Source organism: Asterias amurensis, chromosome 9, assembly GCF_032118995.1.
Source record: "Asterias amurensis chromosome 9, ASM3211899v1".
Taxonomy (NCBI): Eukaryota; Metazoa; Echinodermata; class Asteroidea; order Forcipulatida; family Asteriidae; genus Asterias; species Asterias amurensis.
The window spans coordinates 15975301-15992969 of NC_092656.1; the positions used below are offsets into that span (position 1 = coordinate 15975301).

The 17669-nt window shown below is 43.5% G+C and overlaps 1 protein-coding gene across 2 annotated transcripts in view; it reads left to right on the top strand.

Moving 5' to 3' along the window:
- Positions 1 to 17669, top strand: part of LOC139942318 (protein FAM81A-like) — a 65490-nt gene that overhangs the window by 24371 nt on the left and 23450 nt on the right. Inside the window, exons 2-3 of one of the 2 annotated variants that reach the window (XM_071939142.1) lie at positions 754 to 1055; positions 1628 to 1746. In XM_071939142.1, the coding sequence (XP_071795243.1) occupies positions 786 to 1055; positions 1628 to 1746 (389 nt within the window). In that variant the 5' untranslated portion in view covers positions 754 to 785. Of the gene's footprint in view, positions 1 to 753; positions 1083 to 1627; positions 1747 to 17669 lie in introns of both variants that reach the window. The other variant, XM_071939141.1, reaches the window with a different exon arrangement.

The following is a 17669-nucleotide window of genomic DNA, read 5'->3' on the forward strand; positions in this document are numbered from 1 at the left end:
CCTTGGTGACTGCTCTATTTATGCCTATCCCATAGAGCTGTATATTGACTGGACAATAACTCCCCGTTATACGCGCACTAAATTTTTGATGCCATGTGGGTGCATCCATTATGTACTAACCAATACAAAACTTTTTACAGCAATTGTACGGCTATTTGCATGATAGTGCGTTTGTTCCTTTATTCATCGAACCAACAAATATAGTTCGAAGGTTCCTTTGTCCGAAGGTTTGTTAGTCCGAAGGTTCGATAGTCCAAACTGACAAAGGTCCGATAGTCCGAAAATGACAATAACTTTTAAGGTTCGATCATCGATTTGGGCTATCGGACCCTATCAACGATTCGAACTACCCAACCTTCTGACCAGTGAAACTTCTGATCAATGAACCTTCGCACTAATGAACCTTTGGACTATCGCATCTAATGTTCGATTTAACGAACCTTATTACATTTTAGGACTAATCCCCTGTTAACGGAAATTTGTGCGTTCGCGGACTATTGAACCTTCGGACTATTGAACCTTCAGACTAACGGACCTTCGGACTATCGGGCGGACACCGTTTATAAATAGAGGCAAAAAAAAACCACTTCCTGTAGATATAAATCATCAGTAATGTTCAATCATAGTAGACTATCCAGTCCAAGAGTACGGCTGCCCACCTTGCGACTGCCTATTAATTAAACACAAGACAAGAGGGCAGTAATAATTGTGCGTGTGTAATTATGTAGTTTACGAAACTGTTTTGTTTTACAGTGCACCTGTTTGCTTGTTGACATCCCTACTACATGCACATTGAGATGGCTGGATTTCAACAAGGGGGTCTACCACCAATTCAGTTACGAAATGATAGGCACAGTCCAAACATGCGTCTTCAGGCTTCACGTCAATCTGGCTTATTGACTAACTTTGGTGCACTTCAGTATAGTGAGAATCCTCATGCTGGAGCTGTGCAATGGGAGATGGATAATGCAGCTGAAGGTGGTATCAAGTCATTACAAGAAAAGCGTGCTCACACTACCATGGTACAAGAACAAATGCAGGCTGTTGAAATTGCTGTGAGTAGAATCACTAAAGAGATTGAGGTAATCATATAATTTTCTCATTAAATTTCTTGTTTTTAAAATGTCCAGGTACATAATTAGGGTGACTCTTGGAATAACTTTGTGATCTATGCCTTCTTTTAAAGGCACTTGGACATTCTTGGTAGTTACTCAACACAGTTTTTAGCATAAAGACTTTGGTGTTAACGAGCAATGGGGAGCTGTAGATAGTATAAACTATTGTGAGAAACGTCTTCCTCTGAAGTAATGTATTTTTTGAGAAAGTAAGAGGTAATATCTCACTTAAATATTGAAAGACAACACACGCAAAGCCTTTTATTTGCATCTGAGAGCACACGACAGTGCTGTAGGACTCGGACTGAAATCCCAACTTGAGTCCCTTTTTTAAGGACTTGGACCTCAAGGACTCAGGGACTCGACTATGAGTACTCCTTGAATCCAGCAAAATCAGCTCTTTTTTCATCTTTTAACTGAATTTGGTTTCGTTGCGGAGAAATAAAAAGAGGATGTACATGTACATGTGATTCTGATTAAAGAGGTCTGTTTTGACTTTGGACTAAATGCAGATGATAGAAGAACAACTCCACAACAGACGACAACTTTCTGAACACACAGACAACTCTGTAAAAAGCTTGGAAATTCAGCATGTTGGATCAATATCTGACTTACGGCAGAGGGTTGGCAGGTACGTACTGACATCATGAACATGTACATGTGATGGTTTTACCCCCAAATTTAGAATTTTGGTGGTGCGCTTAAAGGCACTGGACACATTACTCAAAATCTTTGTTGCATATAAAAACTTACTTGGTAATAAGCAATGGAGAGCTGTCCATAGTATAAAACATTGTGAGAAACGGCTCCCTCTGAGGTAACGTAGTTTTCGAGACAGAAGTAATTTCCCGCTAGAATATTTGATTTTGAGGTCCAGAAATCAAGCATCTGAAAGCACACAACTTAGTGTGACATGGGTGTTTTTTCTTCCATTATTTTTTGGCAACTTCGACGACCAATTGAGTTAATTTTTCACAGGTTTTTTATTTTGTGCATATATGTTGAGATACACCAAGTGAGAAGACTGGTCTTTGACAGTTACAAAAGGTGTCCAGTGTCTTTAAAGCCATTATACACTTTTGGAACAGAAAAAAAAAATAGTTCACAGATTTACAAATCACTTACAGGGTTTACAGAAGGTAATGGTGAAAGAGTTCTCTTGAAATGTTATTCCATGAAATGCTTTACTTTTTGAGAAAACATTAAAACATTTATCAATTCTCGATATCGAGAATTACAGATTTATTTTGAACACATGTCATGACACGGCGAAACATGCAGAAACAAGGGTGGGTTTTCCTGTTATTTTATATATAAGTTGTGGTACACAAAATGTGGGCCTTTGGACAATACTGTTTACCGAAAGTGTCCATGGCTTTAACTGGCTGGCTCTCAGTAGGCAACTTTTTTCCTGCCACTCTTTTATTAGGAACTGCAGTTTTCACTTGTTTTGCCTAGAAATAATTAGCTCTTTCGTTAAAGTTTTTTTTTTTTTTTTTTTAGCTGTTTCGTAGCGCAGCGCAGCGAAACAGCTCTTGTTTTCGTTTAATTTTTTATTATTATTAGGGGTTTCGGCCTTACAGCCGAAATGCCTATTGTAATTGTAGAGATTTTTATTTTATTTTATTAGGGGTTTCAGCCTAACAGCCGAAACGCCTATTGTAATTGTAGAGATTTTTTTTATTAGCTGTTCCGACGTAGTTGTCGGAACAGCTATAATTGTTTTTGGTAAGATTTGTTGTTATTATTATTTGTATCCGTCAAAAGCCCATAGGTTTAACCAGTCATACTTTGCTTAGTATAAAAGAGTCTTAACCTATATCATATTAAAGCTTAGGTCTTGAAGTTACAGTTAAATGTAATTAGCTTAAATGAATTAGCTAATTAATTAAGTTATAATGGCATGAATATTTAATTAGCCTATCTTTAGATCACCATATCTCAAATAGTATATGTCCGATCGTCATACTCTTTCCCTTTTCATACTTGTGGGGTACTGTAACACAATATGATGGCCTTCAAATCCAGACGATGTCACCATGTCGTTATGTATTGCCTGTTTTGTGTCTGTGCACAAAACACAATGGCTCTTCAAATGTCAACATTTAAATGGTCAAAAACACAATAACTTCAAAATAATGTATCCGTTCGTTTCCTAAATGTGATATTCTGTGTTAAAAAATATACTGATTCTAAAAATAATGGTTTCCGTCCATTAAAACCAATCAAGGTACGTCTGTAATTAACAAATAAATTAAAATAATGGCGTCATGGGTACAATGCAGTACTTCTGGATGCAGTCACTAGACTGGATGCAGTCACATACCTTCTCATGGTTGGTGCAATACAGTGAGGACCTGCTTGGATTGAGGAATTTACTTGAGGGGAGTCTACGACGCTGTCCTGATGTTGGCATCCTTGTATTTGTTTTCTGACCGCGTTCTGGACCTATTACTTTGTACATACTCCATTGGGTTTGTACACAACCAATGGGCATACATTGGATTCCTACGATGGTTCAGGGTTTTTGTTAAAACAAATGCACGTTCTAATGTTTTTTTTGTAAAAGGCATTGGATTGGGGTAAGTTACATACCATCGTGTACCTTATGAAATTTGTTGGTACGAAAAACAAAATTTTAAAACTGTGACGTCATCACGTGATAATTTATGGTAATTAGAAGCTTTTTAAAATGAGTTTTTCTTTGCAGCACTATATCTCAAGAAGTGAACGGCCAATTTCAAAGTTTTTTCAGTACTCCTTAGGCATGATAGATTTGCATTGGGTAACCGTGACCCCGATTTGACCTCTACTTCCGGGTCAACCGGAAGTGGGACCATATCTCAAGAGTTACACAACCGATTTAAATTTTTTCTTCAGTTATGAACTCCTTAGGCATTAAATTTTTTGGGGGAAAAACCATGATCCCATTTTGACCTCTTCTTTGGGGTCAACCGGAAGTGGGACCATTTCTCAAGGACTACACAACTGATTTTCAAACTTTTTTGTCAGTTATATATTACTTAGGCATTAAATGTTAACTTTGAAAAACGTGACCCCATGTTGACCTTTATATCCGGGTCAACCGGAAGTTGGACCTTATCTTAAAAACAGTACACCCGATTTTCAGACTTTTTTCAGTTATGGACTCCTTTGGCATTGGATATTCGCATTGGGTAGGTGTGACCCCATGTTGACCTTTATTTCCAGGTCAACCGGAAGTGGGACCTTATTTCAAGAACTACACAACAGATTTTCAAACTTTTTTCAGTTATGGACTCCTTGGGCATTAAAAATCGAGCATGGGTTACCGTAACCATTACTCTATGCCGTAACCCAGTATTGACCTTTACTTCCGGGTTAACCGGAAGTGGGATCATATCTTAAGAACTACACAATCGATTTTTGAACTTAGGTTAAATTTATTCAACACAATGACCATAACGCCATGTTGACCTTTATTTTTTGTGTTAAAGCTCCTAAAGTTTTATTTAGTATCAGATACAAGACCAGGTAATTACATGTCATAGAGTTGTATTGTGTGTGTTTTATTGTAGCATAGAAAACTTTTATTAACAAAACATTCGGGAACAGCTGTGTGATTGTTTACAATCACTATCTCTAGTTCTTTTTCTTCTTCTTATTTATCTTCACGGCCCTACTCCCATAAGGTTTGTACACAAATTTTGTTGTGAAATAATCTTTTACTAAACAATGTCCCATCAGTACACATTACACTCCAAATTGAATCTTGGAACATAAGCTTTATCCTAAATGTACAAAATGTTAAAATTCTTAATTAATTAACCACGTGACCCTCATTTGCATATTTAATTAGAAAATCTTTGCAGCATCATATCTCAAGAAGTACAGGGCCGATTTTTAAACTGTCTGTAGTTATAGACTCCTTAGGGGTTGGAGAATAATTTTTAAACACCTTGACCTCAAGTTGACCTCTACTTCCGGATTAATCGGAAGTGGGACCATATCTCAAAGAGCCCTCTGTATAAAATGCTGCAGATGTAGCGTTGTGTTCGGGGAGGGTAAGTTTAACATCAAAGTTAATAAGGAAGGTGGTGAGGATCGGAGTGGCGAGGAACCAAGAGAGAATGAACCAGAACAAGAAACTCAACAAAAAGAGAAAAAGAAGCCAGGCCAGGGCTTTTTGGACGATTATGTAAAGAAACAGAAAGACAACAGAAAGCGTAAAATGTCAGACATGTCAGAGGAGGAGCAAGAAGAAGAAACTTCTACTAGGAAAAGTTAGTGAGAGACGATGCTCAATCAGAGGCGGCGGTCGGCATGGAGATCAATCAAGAAGACAAAAGACGAGAATAAAAAAAATATGAAGAAACAGAAACAGATATTGGGAGATGCACAAAAACAAGAAAACACGACCCAGAAGGTGAATTCGTCCTGTACACCAGAAGGGGAGTACAGCGATTCAGGAAACGACGTACATCGTGGGAAAGGAAAGCACATGATGAGGACAGCTCAACAGAATGGCCCAGTCTACCTCGGCCGTTGAATCAATGCAAGCTCAACCAATCATGACAACAGAACAGTCAAACCAAACATTCCAGTCAAAAATGCCAGTCACACCAGTCCGACCCATCTACCCAGCACAGAAGAGATTGCCTGCCCATCAGACAATCGCGACAAATGAATGAGACACACCAACCCAGAGAGGAAAGCCACTCTGAACCATCTAGCAGGCCCGGTAACCAAGATCGCCAGTCCGCTAACCCGGGTCAGTCGGAACATTCTACCCAGGGACAGACTAAATATCAAGAAAAAACAATCTGCCAGCCAGCCTACTAAAACAAAATAGGCCTTCATTGGTGGCGCGTTGCCAAGTTCATTGTACTCTGTGCCATATGTGGTGTATGTATAGTGCTATGGGCATATGGCAGAACACTGCGAAAACAATTTACTCTCAATCTTCGGCATCAAATTTTGCCCTTCTGATGGCTTAGTGGTCAATGTGGAATTGAAGACGAAGTTTCGTGAGATGGCCACCCACTTCAGTGATTCATGGGACTGTTAATTATGTGAGAAAATAACAGCAAAGAAAGACGAACATTGGTCATGTTTAGATCAAAGACCAGGAAGCAGGAAGAAGCTGGGATGATGGGGATGCACACGTCATGGGTCAAAACCAAGATCCAGAACTGTACCAGCCTCGGCCCAAATCCCGCCTCAGTCACCGTTGAGGGTAACTCTGTCGAATTCACACAGAAGTTGGCTGTGACATCCATTCCTCAGGCTACTCCTCCCCCGACATTCTCCGACGTCTTGGGCTTGCCTCATCCACCTTTGGCCAACTAGATCGTGTCTTGAGGAACAAATGCCTCAAGCTCACAACCAAGCTGAGAGTATTTACGACCTGTGTCCTCCCCGTTCTACTCTACGGCTCAGGAACATGGACACTCCAAGCTGATGACACACGAAAGCTCCAAGCCTTCAGCCTTCACTCCCCCTGTAATTGGCGTTTTGGACCCGCGGAACTCACGGTAGTATTACAAGATCTATAACCTAAATTGAACTTAGTATAATCATCAATTTTTCTGATTATTTATTAAAACCACCATGCAAGTTATTCTGAGTTAAATATTTTGAAGAACAAAAAACCTCTCAAATTACATCAGCCATTCTGAACGTTCTCTTGGTCTTAGGAAAGGACGAACCGTTAACTAATCAATTTCTACCTCCATGCACGGACATGGATATTACAGTACAAAACATTCAAAGTACTCTTACCATTAGTGTGAAAACAGAATGAGTAAAGTATAAGGCCCAAGCAAGTAGTGGTCTTGCTAAAATAAACTGCCGGATTAAATTAAATTTTAGCACAAACAAATAAATGAAGCAATCCAGATTTGAAAAAATGAAGGAAAAACAACCTATTATTTTATTTACACTGTTATAACAATGGCACAACCCCCAGTGTTATAAAATTGCTCAAATTTAGATATATTATTAACTTTCATCGTCTATGAGTCTCACAGAAACGCAGTGTTGGTTTCTATACAAATGTTCACTGAACCCAATAAGAACAATGTATTGGATTATTTGGTTTAAGGAGCCATCTTTAATTGCAAAATGGCCGCCAATTAAATGTGCTTGTTTGACATATCTTGGTATGTAGAGACTCGAACATGCGGGCAAGTTTTACGGGTAAGCAAATCCAAGAAAAACATATCCATCCCAGCTAACTCTGACAAACTGGCCCAGATCTTGCCCAGAAATGACAGGTCCTGGACTGCTCTGGGCCAGTTGATGATATTGATATCTTGGCTGACCTGACCGCACCGGTTCAGTTGCTGTCAGATCTGGGCCATGTTTGGCTAGACCAGCTCAGATCAAGATCAGAATGCCAAAGAATGGCAGGTCTTGGCATGGTTTTGCAAGACCAGGTAACCCTAATGTTAGGTCTGTGTCAGGTCATGCCACACACGTTTAGATGGCGTCAGAGAGCCAGCTGTGGCCAGGCCGTAATGTTAATATTAGATTTGTGCCATGTCTGACAACACCTGATCTGATGGCAGATCTGGGTCAGGTTTGACCAGAATAGGACGTCAGATGGTCAGTTTTTAGGTATCCAACTGTTAGATCTGCATCAGATCTGGCCACACCTGGTCAGATTTTAAAAGACGAGCTGCCCACAAGATTACTTGTCTTTTCCTTTTCCAAACAACCATCCCCCCCCCCCCCCCCCCCGTCGCCGGATTTGGTTTCAAATTTCCCGCTCCAGAATTATTTTGGCCTTAGTACTTTCGGGGTACTTCCTCGCACTTTCTTACTTATCCAAACCCCACCCCTACCAACACCAGCTGTTCTACCTTGCCCCCCCCCCTCCCTAAAAAGAACTTTATGCAGTACGTATTAACGCCTCATACGTTTTTTTTAAAGCTTGGATTTCAATACATCTCTCTCCATGTAATAAGGAGTAATTATAAAATAATTAACCTCTAGCTTTTTGAACGTGTTGAGTGTGTCCCGGTTTTACTATTTACTGTGCTTGTCCCCCCTCCAAAAAAAAATATATATATATAAAAAAAACATACAAGGATGCACATAATGTTTTCTTCCATTAAAACAGATTTTTTTGTGGTCATACATGTAATGTTCTCATCTCGAAGTCTGTTTTCCAGGGCTACATGTATGATTTCGCTTTTCCCTTTACACACGGAATAGTAATCCGCCCGCGAGAAATAGTAATCCGCCCGGGCAAAATAGTAATCCGCCCGGGCGAAATAGTAATCCGCGCGGGCGAAATAGTAATCTGCCCGGGCGTAATAGTAATCCGCCCGGGCGAAATAGTAATCTGCCCGGGCGAAATACATGTAGTAAACCGCCCGGGCGAAATAGTAATATGCCCGGGCGAAATAGTAATCCGCCCGGGCGAAATAGTAATCCACCCGGGCGAAATAGTAATCCGCCCGGGTGAAATAGTAATCCGCCCGGGCGAAATAGTGGAGCCCGATTTTTTTTTTGGTATGTCCTATATACGCTTCCGTAGTTCTCACTATACTCGTAGTACTGCCAAGAAAAACCTGTTCGTTTCCCGCCAGAGAACAAGAAAATTAAAAAAACAACTTCTTGATGCTTATTCGTAGGTTTGAAGTATATTGTTAACTTACTCACCATCATATATTAGCCTCTGTCGTGTATTCTGTTTGTCTAGTCTGTCTTGTGTTTTCTGTCTTCTGTATAGTATTTTATGTTGTTTGTCTGTCCATAGGTTAATGCACAAAAGCCACTGCTTCACCATAACCTAATTGTTGTCCTACTTTAAGCATGCTTTAAGCTTCCTAGTATGTAACTATCTAAATCATTGTAAACTTTCATATCTAGCAAATCATGTGGTCCTGATGAATTTCCTCCTAAACTTGCTAAGGAATTTGTCTTACGATTTTAAAAGCATTCCCCTGACATATATTTTAAATTGTTCTTTTTCTAAAGGGATTGTTCCACTACAATGGAAACGAGCCATAGTTGTTCCGATTCCCAAGCAATATCCTCCAAGTATTGACAAGTTGAGACCCATTTCGCTGACTTCTGTTTTTGCCAAAATTGCCAAGTGATTTGTTTCTAAATGGGTTTTGCGTGATACTCGGGACAAAATTGATAGTCGCCAATTCGGGAACGTAAAGGGCGTCTCAAAAAGTCACTACTAGGTGGATTTGGTTAATTTTCTTTCTCAAGGAGCTGAAAATATACACAATGTAGGAACAGTGGTGCTAACAGATTTCTCCAAAGTCTTTGATCTTGTCGACCACTATCTGCTCATTGACCTTGGTGTCCGTGGCTCCATTGTTCCATGGGTTGGTGATTTCCTTAACAATAGAACTCAGTGTGTTCGATTTAATAATATCAAATCTGATTATTTGTTGCTTAAAGGACGAATTGCTCAAGGAACAAAATTAGGTCCAATTGGATTTCAAATTGTCATCAATGATGTAGTCCAAGATGCTAATTATAGGGTAAAAAAAAACTGGGGTAAGAACGCCCATGGGGTAAAAACGCCCACCTGACATGTTTCTACCGTTACTAAAAAAATTACAAGATGAATTATTAAATGGGATTTATTTTTATTGAGTAGCCCTTGTATAAAAACTAATGCTACAATAAATTTAATTCATTGTCATATTTTAAGGGTATGTAGGTGAAGTTGAAAACAATTTTCAAAAAAAAGTTTAACAAATTGACCATCGTAGCTTTGGCCTGTAATACTTCACATGATTTTATAAAGGAACAAAACGTTTTATTTTTTCCATTTTTTGGTTGATTTATGTTAACAAGGGTTAATTACACAATACAACATCATCAAAACTCTAGAATTGTTTATAAAGAATTGCTCTGTAATGTTTTTTGAGTGGGCGTTTTTACCCCAAGCAAAATCAGAGGCCTCGGGGTAAAAACGCCCGGTTGCATCTTTGATGTAAAAAGCGATTGCAGCCTCATTGATCTTTTAAAAACCTCAAGGTTAGGACTTTCTTCACCTGTATTCTTTGGCGCAAGTAACTTTTAGCTACTGGAAGTCCACTATTTTTAGAATAACAATGTATTTTTGACGATTTATTGTTCAGGTTTGATCAATTAGAGAGCGTTCAATACTGGATTTTTATTGGTCTATTCCTACCCATGCCAAACATCAAATGAAGTTTTTAAATGACTTTTCTTAGTAGGGGCACTCAGATACATGTACCTAGACACTGACCTAATATAAAAATCTTAGAACAAGCAAACTAACATTTCATGTGGGCAAAAGGGGGTTAAAAATCTCAAAAAGTCCTTCATATCAGTAGACTTGTGAAGTTTTGAAGGCTTAAGTGGATATATTACCCCCTAAAATATCAGGCTTAGAATTAAATTTGAAAGTGAATTCTGTTAATTATCTATAGAAACATTATTTTTTTCTAAATTTTGAGCAATGGGCCTTTGAAATTGCCCAAACTCACCGATACCATAAGGGATGAAACAGAGGTCATGCTCAAGGGTCAAGGGTCGTATCTGTTTATTTTGTATACACTTCTTTATTTTTTTAAATTTTATTATTTAAATCATCTAATTTGAATACATGTAGGGTAGACCCATGGGTAGAGTCTACTTCACTCATACTTACCTGTAGAGCACAATACTATTTTTGCATATTTCCCTATACCGGCAAGTAATATCGCTAAGAATTAAATAGCGCCCTCTATTGGCCGCCCCATAGTTCCCCGCAGGGTACCACGTGATCTTCCTCTTTTCTCTTAGCGGCAGGAGGGTGAGACGTGGTTTTAATAACTGACAAGATTTATTCTTAAAACGTCCCCATTTTTGCTTTGAGAAGCTTTCTTATATTATCCTACGACCAGTACGGTTCGTGGAACTGTTGTAGTTTGTGTTGTTTTGATTGACATAATTGTGTGAGAAGAAAATGAAGCGTTTTGGGAGGACAAAGTCTGTCGTAACTGAGGGAAATTACACCCCCTTGGGACAGTCCGAGTCCTCAGTGGGCTGTGTCGGCGACACTACGTTGCCGTCCCAGTCTACCGCCCAGCACCCACAGCCACTGTCGGCGGGGGGTGCTGGCAGTCCCACTGGTGATGTCGGGGGGCCGAGTACTCGGTCCCCAGCATCGGCCAAAGATAGTGGGGCTTGCAAACGCAAGGCTGTGTCCAAGGGGCGGGTTACCCGAGCCCCTAAGACGGAACTTAAGCCTAAGAAGGGTCGAGTTGGTAAGCAAGACGTTGTACCGGGTCTGATGCTTGCCACCGACCAAACCCAGAGCACCGGACAGCCCATTGATTGTGGCTACCCGTCATGGCTCAATGGTTTCTGGCCTCTCGGGCCCCCCTGGCACAATGCAATACAGCACGGGTGACCGGGGCGGGTTGTTAACCAGTTGTTAATCGTTCCGGCGATTCGGCTGGGGAGGATGAGGTGGTACAGCTGCAACGGTTATCCATAACGGAGACAGAGTTGCGCTTGGTACAGCGGGACATGGTGAAGGTACTCGATCTCCCAACTATTGACGAGTCGCCGTTGCGGACTAAGAAGTCTTTCAAACGCCGTACAGGTCCGGTGGCAGGAAGGGATAAAGTTTTTCCCCAACTGCATCGGATCAAGTGTGCATTGATCGGATGCAGTCTATCAGGGCCAATTCCAAATGGCGTCCGTATTCATCTCGTGAGAGTGAATACTACCAGTTTCCTCAGGCGGACTTTGAGGAGTTCTTTGCCACGCCAGTACTACATGACTCTGTGAAAGATAAATTGGTCGCCGATGCCGGGGCCACAGCATCCAAAAGGGCTTTCCCAGACAAAGTACGAGACAAGTTTGAGGAGACCCTTAAGAAAGTTGATGTCGCTTCTAGATTTGGTATGCGGTCAACATCATTTTTGCTGCTCTTAACCGAATACTTGGCTATGGGGTGCTTAGAGGACAGTGATGTTCCCGCGGACATGTTGCGGGCGGCTTTTCACTGCCTTGACCATGGGCTGAAGACAGCGCTAGACCAGTTCGCACGAGTGACGACATTGGCGACGCGACCCGTCGGTGCAACGCACTCGACGCCCTTTTTCTCCCGTCTTCAGGCGCTCGCAAGAGGTTTGAGGCCCTCCCCTTGGCGGGCGGAGATTTATTTGCAGGGCAATTCGAGGAGCTTATGCAGGCGGAGGCCAAGCGGCTTAAAGCTACTGAGAAAATTAACTTCAAGAAGCCGGCGGGCCCCTCCGCCAAGCCACCTCAGGATAGAGGTAAGCCTTCATTTGTTATCCCTCAGCGTAAACAGTTCAAGCCCGCACGCGGTGCTTTTCGGAACCGGGCGGGCAGCTCGGCGAGGACGCGTACCACGCAACCCCAGCCATTTGCTGGTCAACAACGCCCAGCTGCAGGTCGTGGCTTTCAAGCACCGGCCCCCGCTACCCCGGGGGCTGGCGGAAGTGACGTGTCAGACTCGCGGCGGCCTCCCATCGTCGGACCCGTGGGCGGCAGCCTCCAGGCTGAGGGTGTCGGTGTTCACCTACCTCGACGACTGGTTGATCGTGGGTCAATCCTGGGCCTCCACGGAAGCGGCTCTCGCGCTAACGTGGCGGCTGGTAGCCGAGCTGGGATTTCTCATAAACACCGAGAAATCCAAGCCGACCCCGTCCCAGTGCCCGACTTTTCTAGGGGCGTCACTCGACCTTCAGACCGGGCTGGCCCCCCCCTCGAGGGAACGCTTGAGGAACCTCAAACAATGCGTTTTCCTCTTTTTGGCAACGTCGGGGGCCCCGGGTTCGGGCCTGGCTCCGGCTGCTGGGGCTCATGGCCAGCATTGCGGACGTCATAAAGTTTTGCAGGCTTCGTATGAGGCCGATACAACTCCACCTGCTTTCCTTTTACCGACCCAGTCGCAACACCATCAGTCATTTGGTGCCGACTTCGGCGTGGCTGGACCCACACCTCCGGTGGTGGCCTGACGACGCAAACCTCTTGGGGGGGTCGAGCTTTCCGCAAGCCCTGACCATCATTGACTGTCACAACGGATGCGTCTCTGTCAGGCTGGGGGGCTACCCTGGGCCAACGCCAGGTGGCCGGGTGTTGGGGCCCCGAGCACAGCTCGGCCCACATCAATGTACTCGAGCTGCTAGCAGTGACCTACGCTCTCAAGTGTTTCCGGAGGGTGGTGGTTGGCCAGGCGGTGTTGGTTCAATCGGACAACACCACCGTCGTGTCATACATCAACCGCCAGGGGGGGACTCGGTCCCCCCAGTTGTGCGCACCCACCTGGGAGCTGCTCCACTGGTGCATGCACAACGAGGTCTCCCTTATGGCGATTCATCTCCCGGGCGAGGAGAACGTCACAGCGGATGCTCTGTCCAGGGGGTGGATCCACCCCACAGAGTGGACGCTGCGTCCTCGGGTTGCGCAACTGTTGTTCCAACTGATCGACTGCCCACACGTCGATCTGTTCGCTTCAAGCAACAACCACCAACTCCCGACGTACTGCTCGAGGGGTCCCGACCCCAGTGCTTGGCGGAGGGACGCTCTGGCTGTCCAGTGGGACGGGCTTCTAGCGTATGCTTTCCCCCCGATCTCGCTTCTCGCCCGGGTCATCACCAAACTGGAGCAGGAGGAGTGCAAAATCCTCCTTATAGCCCCTTTTTGGCCCCGCCAACCGTGGTTCACCCGCCTTACCAGGCTACTGGTGCACCGTCCGGTGGTTCTTCCCCAGAGGGCAGACATCTTGTTCCAACCCAGCTCGGGCATACTGCACCCAGCCCCCCAACATCTCCACCTGACGTGCTGGGTGCTGTCACGCAATCACTCTGGGCAGCAGGTCTTTCACGACGAGCTGCAGGAATTGTAGCATGTAGCCGGCGGGCATCCACCAGAAAGGCGATGACAGCAGGCTACGACATTTTTACCGATGGTGCAGGCAGCGGTCTCTACATCCCCCCGATACTAATGTAGGGGAGGTAGCAGATTTCTTGGTCTACCTTTTTTGAGGACAATCTCAAGACGGGTTCGATTAAGAACTACCGGTCAGCAATTGCGGCCGTTCACAATGGGTTCCCGGACGGGTCCTCCGTCTCCGACAGCTGGGCTCTTAGCCAGCTGCTTAAGGGGATGTTTGTGTCCCGGCCTCCGCTACGGAGGCTGGTACCCGCATGGGACCTTTTTAGCATTCTAACCACGCTAACGGGACCGCCTTATGAACCAATGGCTAGCGCAACGCTGTTGCAACTATCCATTAAATTGACTTTCTTGTTAGCCGTGGCTACATCAAGGCGTCGCAGTGACCTTCACTCCCTGACGACCGAGCCAGGCCACATCCGGTGGGAACCGGGTGGGGTTCGTCTGATACCCACGACGGGTTTTCTGACCAAGAACCAGTCTGACACGTTTTTACCTCCAGATATCTTTGTGCCAGACATTAAGTCCCACTCGTTGGTCCGGAAAGACAAGCTATGGTGCCCAGTCAGGGCACTTAAGTGGTATGTCAGCCGAACGGAACCGCTTCATAACCACCCACAGTTGTTCGTTACGTCGACGCCGCCGCATGGCCCGGCGTCCTGGGACACGATTACTCGATGGCTCGTCGCAGCGATACGCTCAGACGCGAACGTGCCAACGTCGGAGAGGGTTAACGCCCACGAAATTCGGGCGGCCTCCACATCATGGACATTTTTTAAAGGTGTTTCTTTGAGTGATATTACACAGGCAGCCTGCTGGAAGACCCCAAATACATTCATAGACTGTTATTTGAGGGATGTACTCCGGACAGAGGGCAGGGCGGGGAGGACGGTCCTAGTGGCTGCTAGCAGAGCGTCGACCCAGCCAGGAACTTCCCGCCAATAGGTGAGTTCCCATTTTGCTTATTGTTCTCTGATCACTGATTCTGTGTTTTTTAATGTGAATACCATTGTATATAACATAGCTTACTATAATGTAACTGTTTTCACTCCCGTCGTTGGCATGTACGCACCGCCGGGTTTGATTTCGCAGTCAGGCGTTCAGGGGCGCAATATATTACCCTGACATCTCGCATACCCACCATCAGTACTCGGTGCGAGTCTATGCAAAAATAGTATTGTGCTCTACAGGTAAGTATGAGTGAAGTAGACTCCCCCCCCCACAGAAGTGTGGGCGGGGTCTACGAGGGAATACTTACCTGTAGAGCATCCCTCCCTCCGTCCCCACGGTTCTCGATGTCTCGGGGTTCCTTAATTGGCGCACGAGAAAAGAGGAAGATCACGTGGTACCCTGCGGGGCACTATGGGGAGGCCAATAGAGGGCGCTATTTAATTCTTAGCGATATTACCTGCCGGCATAGGGAAATATGCAAAAATAGTATTGTACTCTACAGGTAAGTATTCCCTCGTAGAGTTACAATTGATAAAGTTTGATTAAGGGGAAAGTGGAAACTATATAAAACACAAACAACTTTTCAAACACAAAAGATAACTAGACATTAGGTGTTTGTGAACAAACACAAAGCTGTTCCGTGTTGTTTTGCTTGGATTATGTGCTAAAATGACCAAGGGTCGAGCCTATAACTGAAAAAAGGTTTGAAATAGTTGAATAGTGTCTTGAGTTATGGTGCCACTTCCGGTTGACCCGAAAGTAGAGGTCGACATGGGGTCACGGTAACTTAAGGCTAATCTCCAATGCCCAAGGGGTCTTAAACTGAAAAAAGTTTGAAAATCGGTTAAATGGTACTTGAGATATGGTCCCACTTCCAGTTGACACGGAAGAAGAGGTCAAAATAAGGTCACGGTTTTTCCCAACAAATTTTAAGACCTAAGGAGTCTTTAACTGAAGATTTTTGTTTAAATCGGTTGTGTAACTCTTGAGATATGGTCCCACTTCCGGTTAACCCGGAAGTAGGGGTCAACTTGAGGTCACAGTTTTTCAAAATTAATGTCCATGCCCCAAGGAGTCTTCACTACAGACAGTGTAAAAATTGGTCCTGCACTTCTTGAGATATGGTGCTGCAAGGATTTTTGCTGTCAATAGAGGGCGGTATATAAGATGAGTGGTCCCTAGTTGAATAATGTAAAAACTTGCATTTGACTCAGGATTGTTTGATTTGGTTGGTTTCTTGAGTTCATGCTAGTATCTTTAGAGTCCATTGCCATGTGACAAACTACTTAATGATAAAATCCTTGTATCTGGTTGGTGGTTTCATGTTTGATCTAGTTCGAGTGGATTTTACTGAACTCGTAACCACCAAACTCTGCACCTACGATCACCATTTTCTGCTAAATGTGCATGCGCGGAATAAAATGTGCGAGCTTGGAAGCACACAAACAAAAGAAATCCCTGCTAAGCAGTGTGTTTCGCTTGACGTAAGCGCAGAATTCACTGCTTCTTCTAGGCACTGAATCTTTGCTTCCAGAGCAGAGCACTACATATGGCCCATTTGCACAAGATTTTTCATAAGGTTTATCGCGATTCAGAACCGCAATGCATTTTGGGAAGGAATATGAGGCGGTTTCTACCAGTTTCAACGACTCGCGCTCGCAACGCCTATACCTTTGTGTGGGTTCAACAGCGCCCTCTCTTGAAATTTTGCGATTCGCGATAAAACCTTTATAAGCAAGTTCCCATCATGATAGGCCTGGGTGACTAGTGAAATTTACTAACTGGACTAGTCGCACCTCAAACCTAACTACGACACTTGTCGAGATAAATTACGGATTCTCAAGACTTGTGCCGCAAAGTGTTGCAAGCGCACGTTATGTTATATGTAGCGAATAGTAAGAAGCAACACAACTAAGTGTTTCACCAGACAGGTAGTCGGGTCAACGTTTGAGCACGATTATAACAGAGTAGAGAAAAATAGTAGTCGCGATTCAAATAATAATTTGTAGTCGTGACTCAAACAATAATTTGTAGTCGCGACTTTAACACTAAAGCACACTAGTCGCCCCGGCCTACTTTTGCACGTAAGTAAACCACGGGTATTATCCTGCGAATGCAATTCTAATTTTTAAGTCACTGTTGTTTTTGCAGCGAAAGTTTTGCAGGAGTTGAGCACAATTAGTCAACTGTAGCATTTTTTTATTGGGAACTGTGACGCTCAGAAACGCATTCCCTGCTAAGCTGTTAAATACGCTTAGCGTAAACACAATTCCGTGATTACGTAAGCGCTGCGATTCTTTCCCTTAAAAGCCATTGGCCCAGGACCAAACTACACTAAAGCTTTTTAAACACAAAAAGCAGCTAAACACAGCAAATACAAGTACAAGTTGTGATTCAAGGTATTCTGCTCTTCTGCAATTTTTTTAAAGCAAAATAATTTGCCTATTGATTATAATAAGTAGCTCTATAACATTCAGCCACTATTCTGCTCAATTTCTGCATTTTTATAAAGCAAAATGTTTTGCCTATTTATTATAAGCAGCTCTATACAAGTGACCCACTCAACCACAAGAGAAACGTCAGAATAATAAAATCGCTGTTTTTGTATTCCTGCCAAAGATTTTTTGTATATCATGGTATAATTTCCGAAAAGAAAGCGAAATACTTGAATTAGTTTAGGGTTATGGTCCCCGACTTCACCCGTAAAAGATTCCA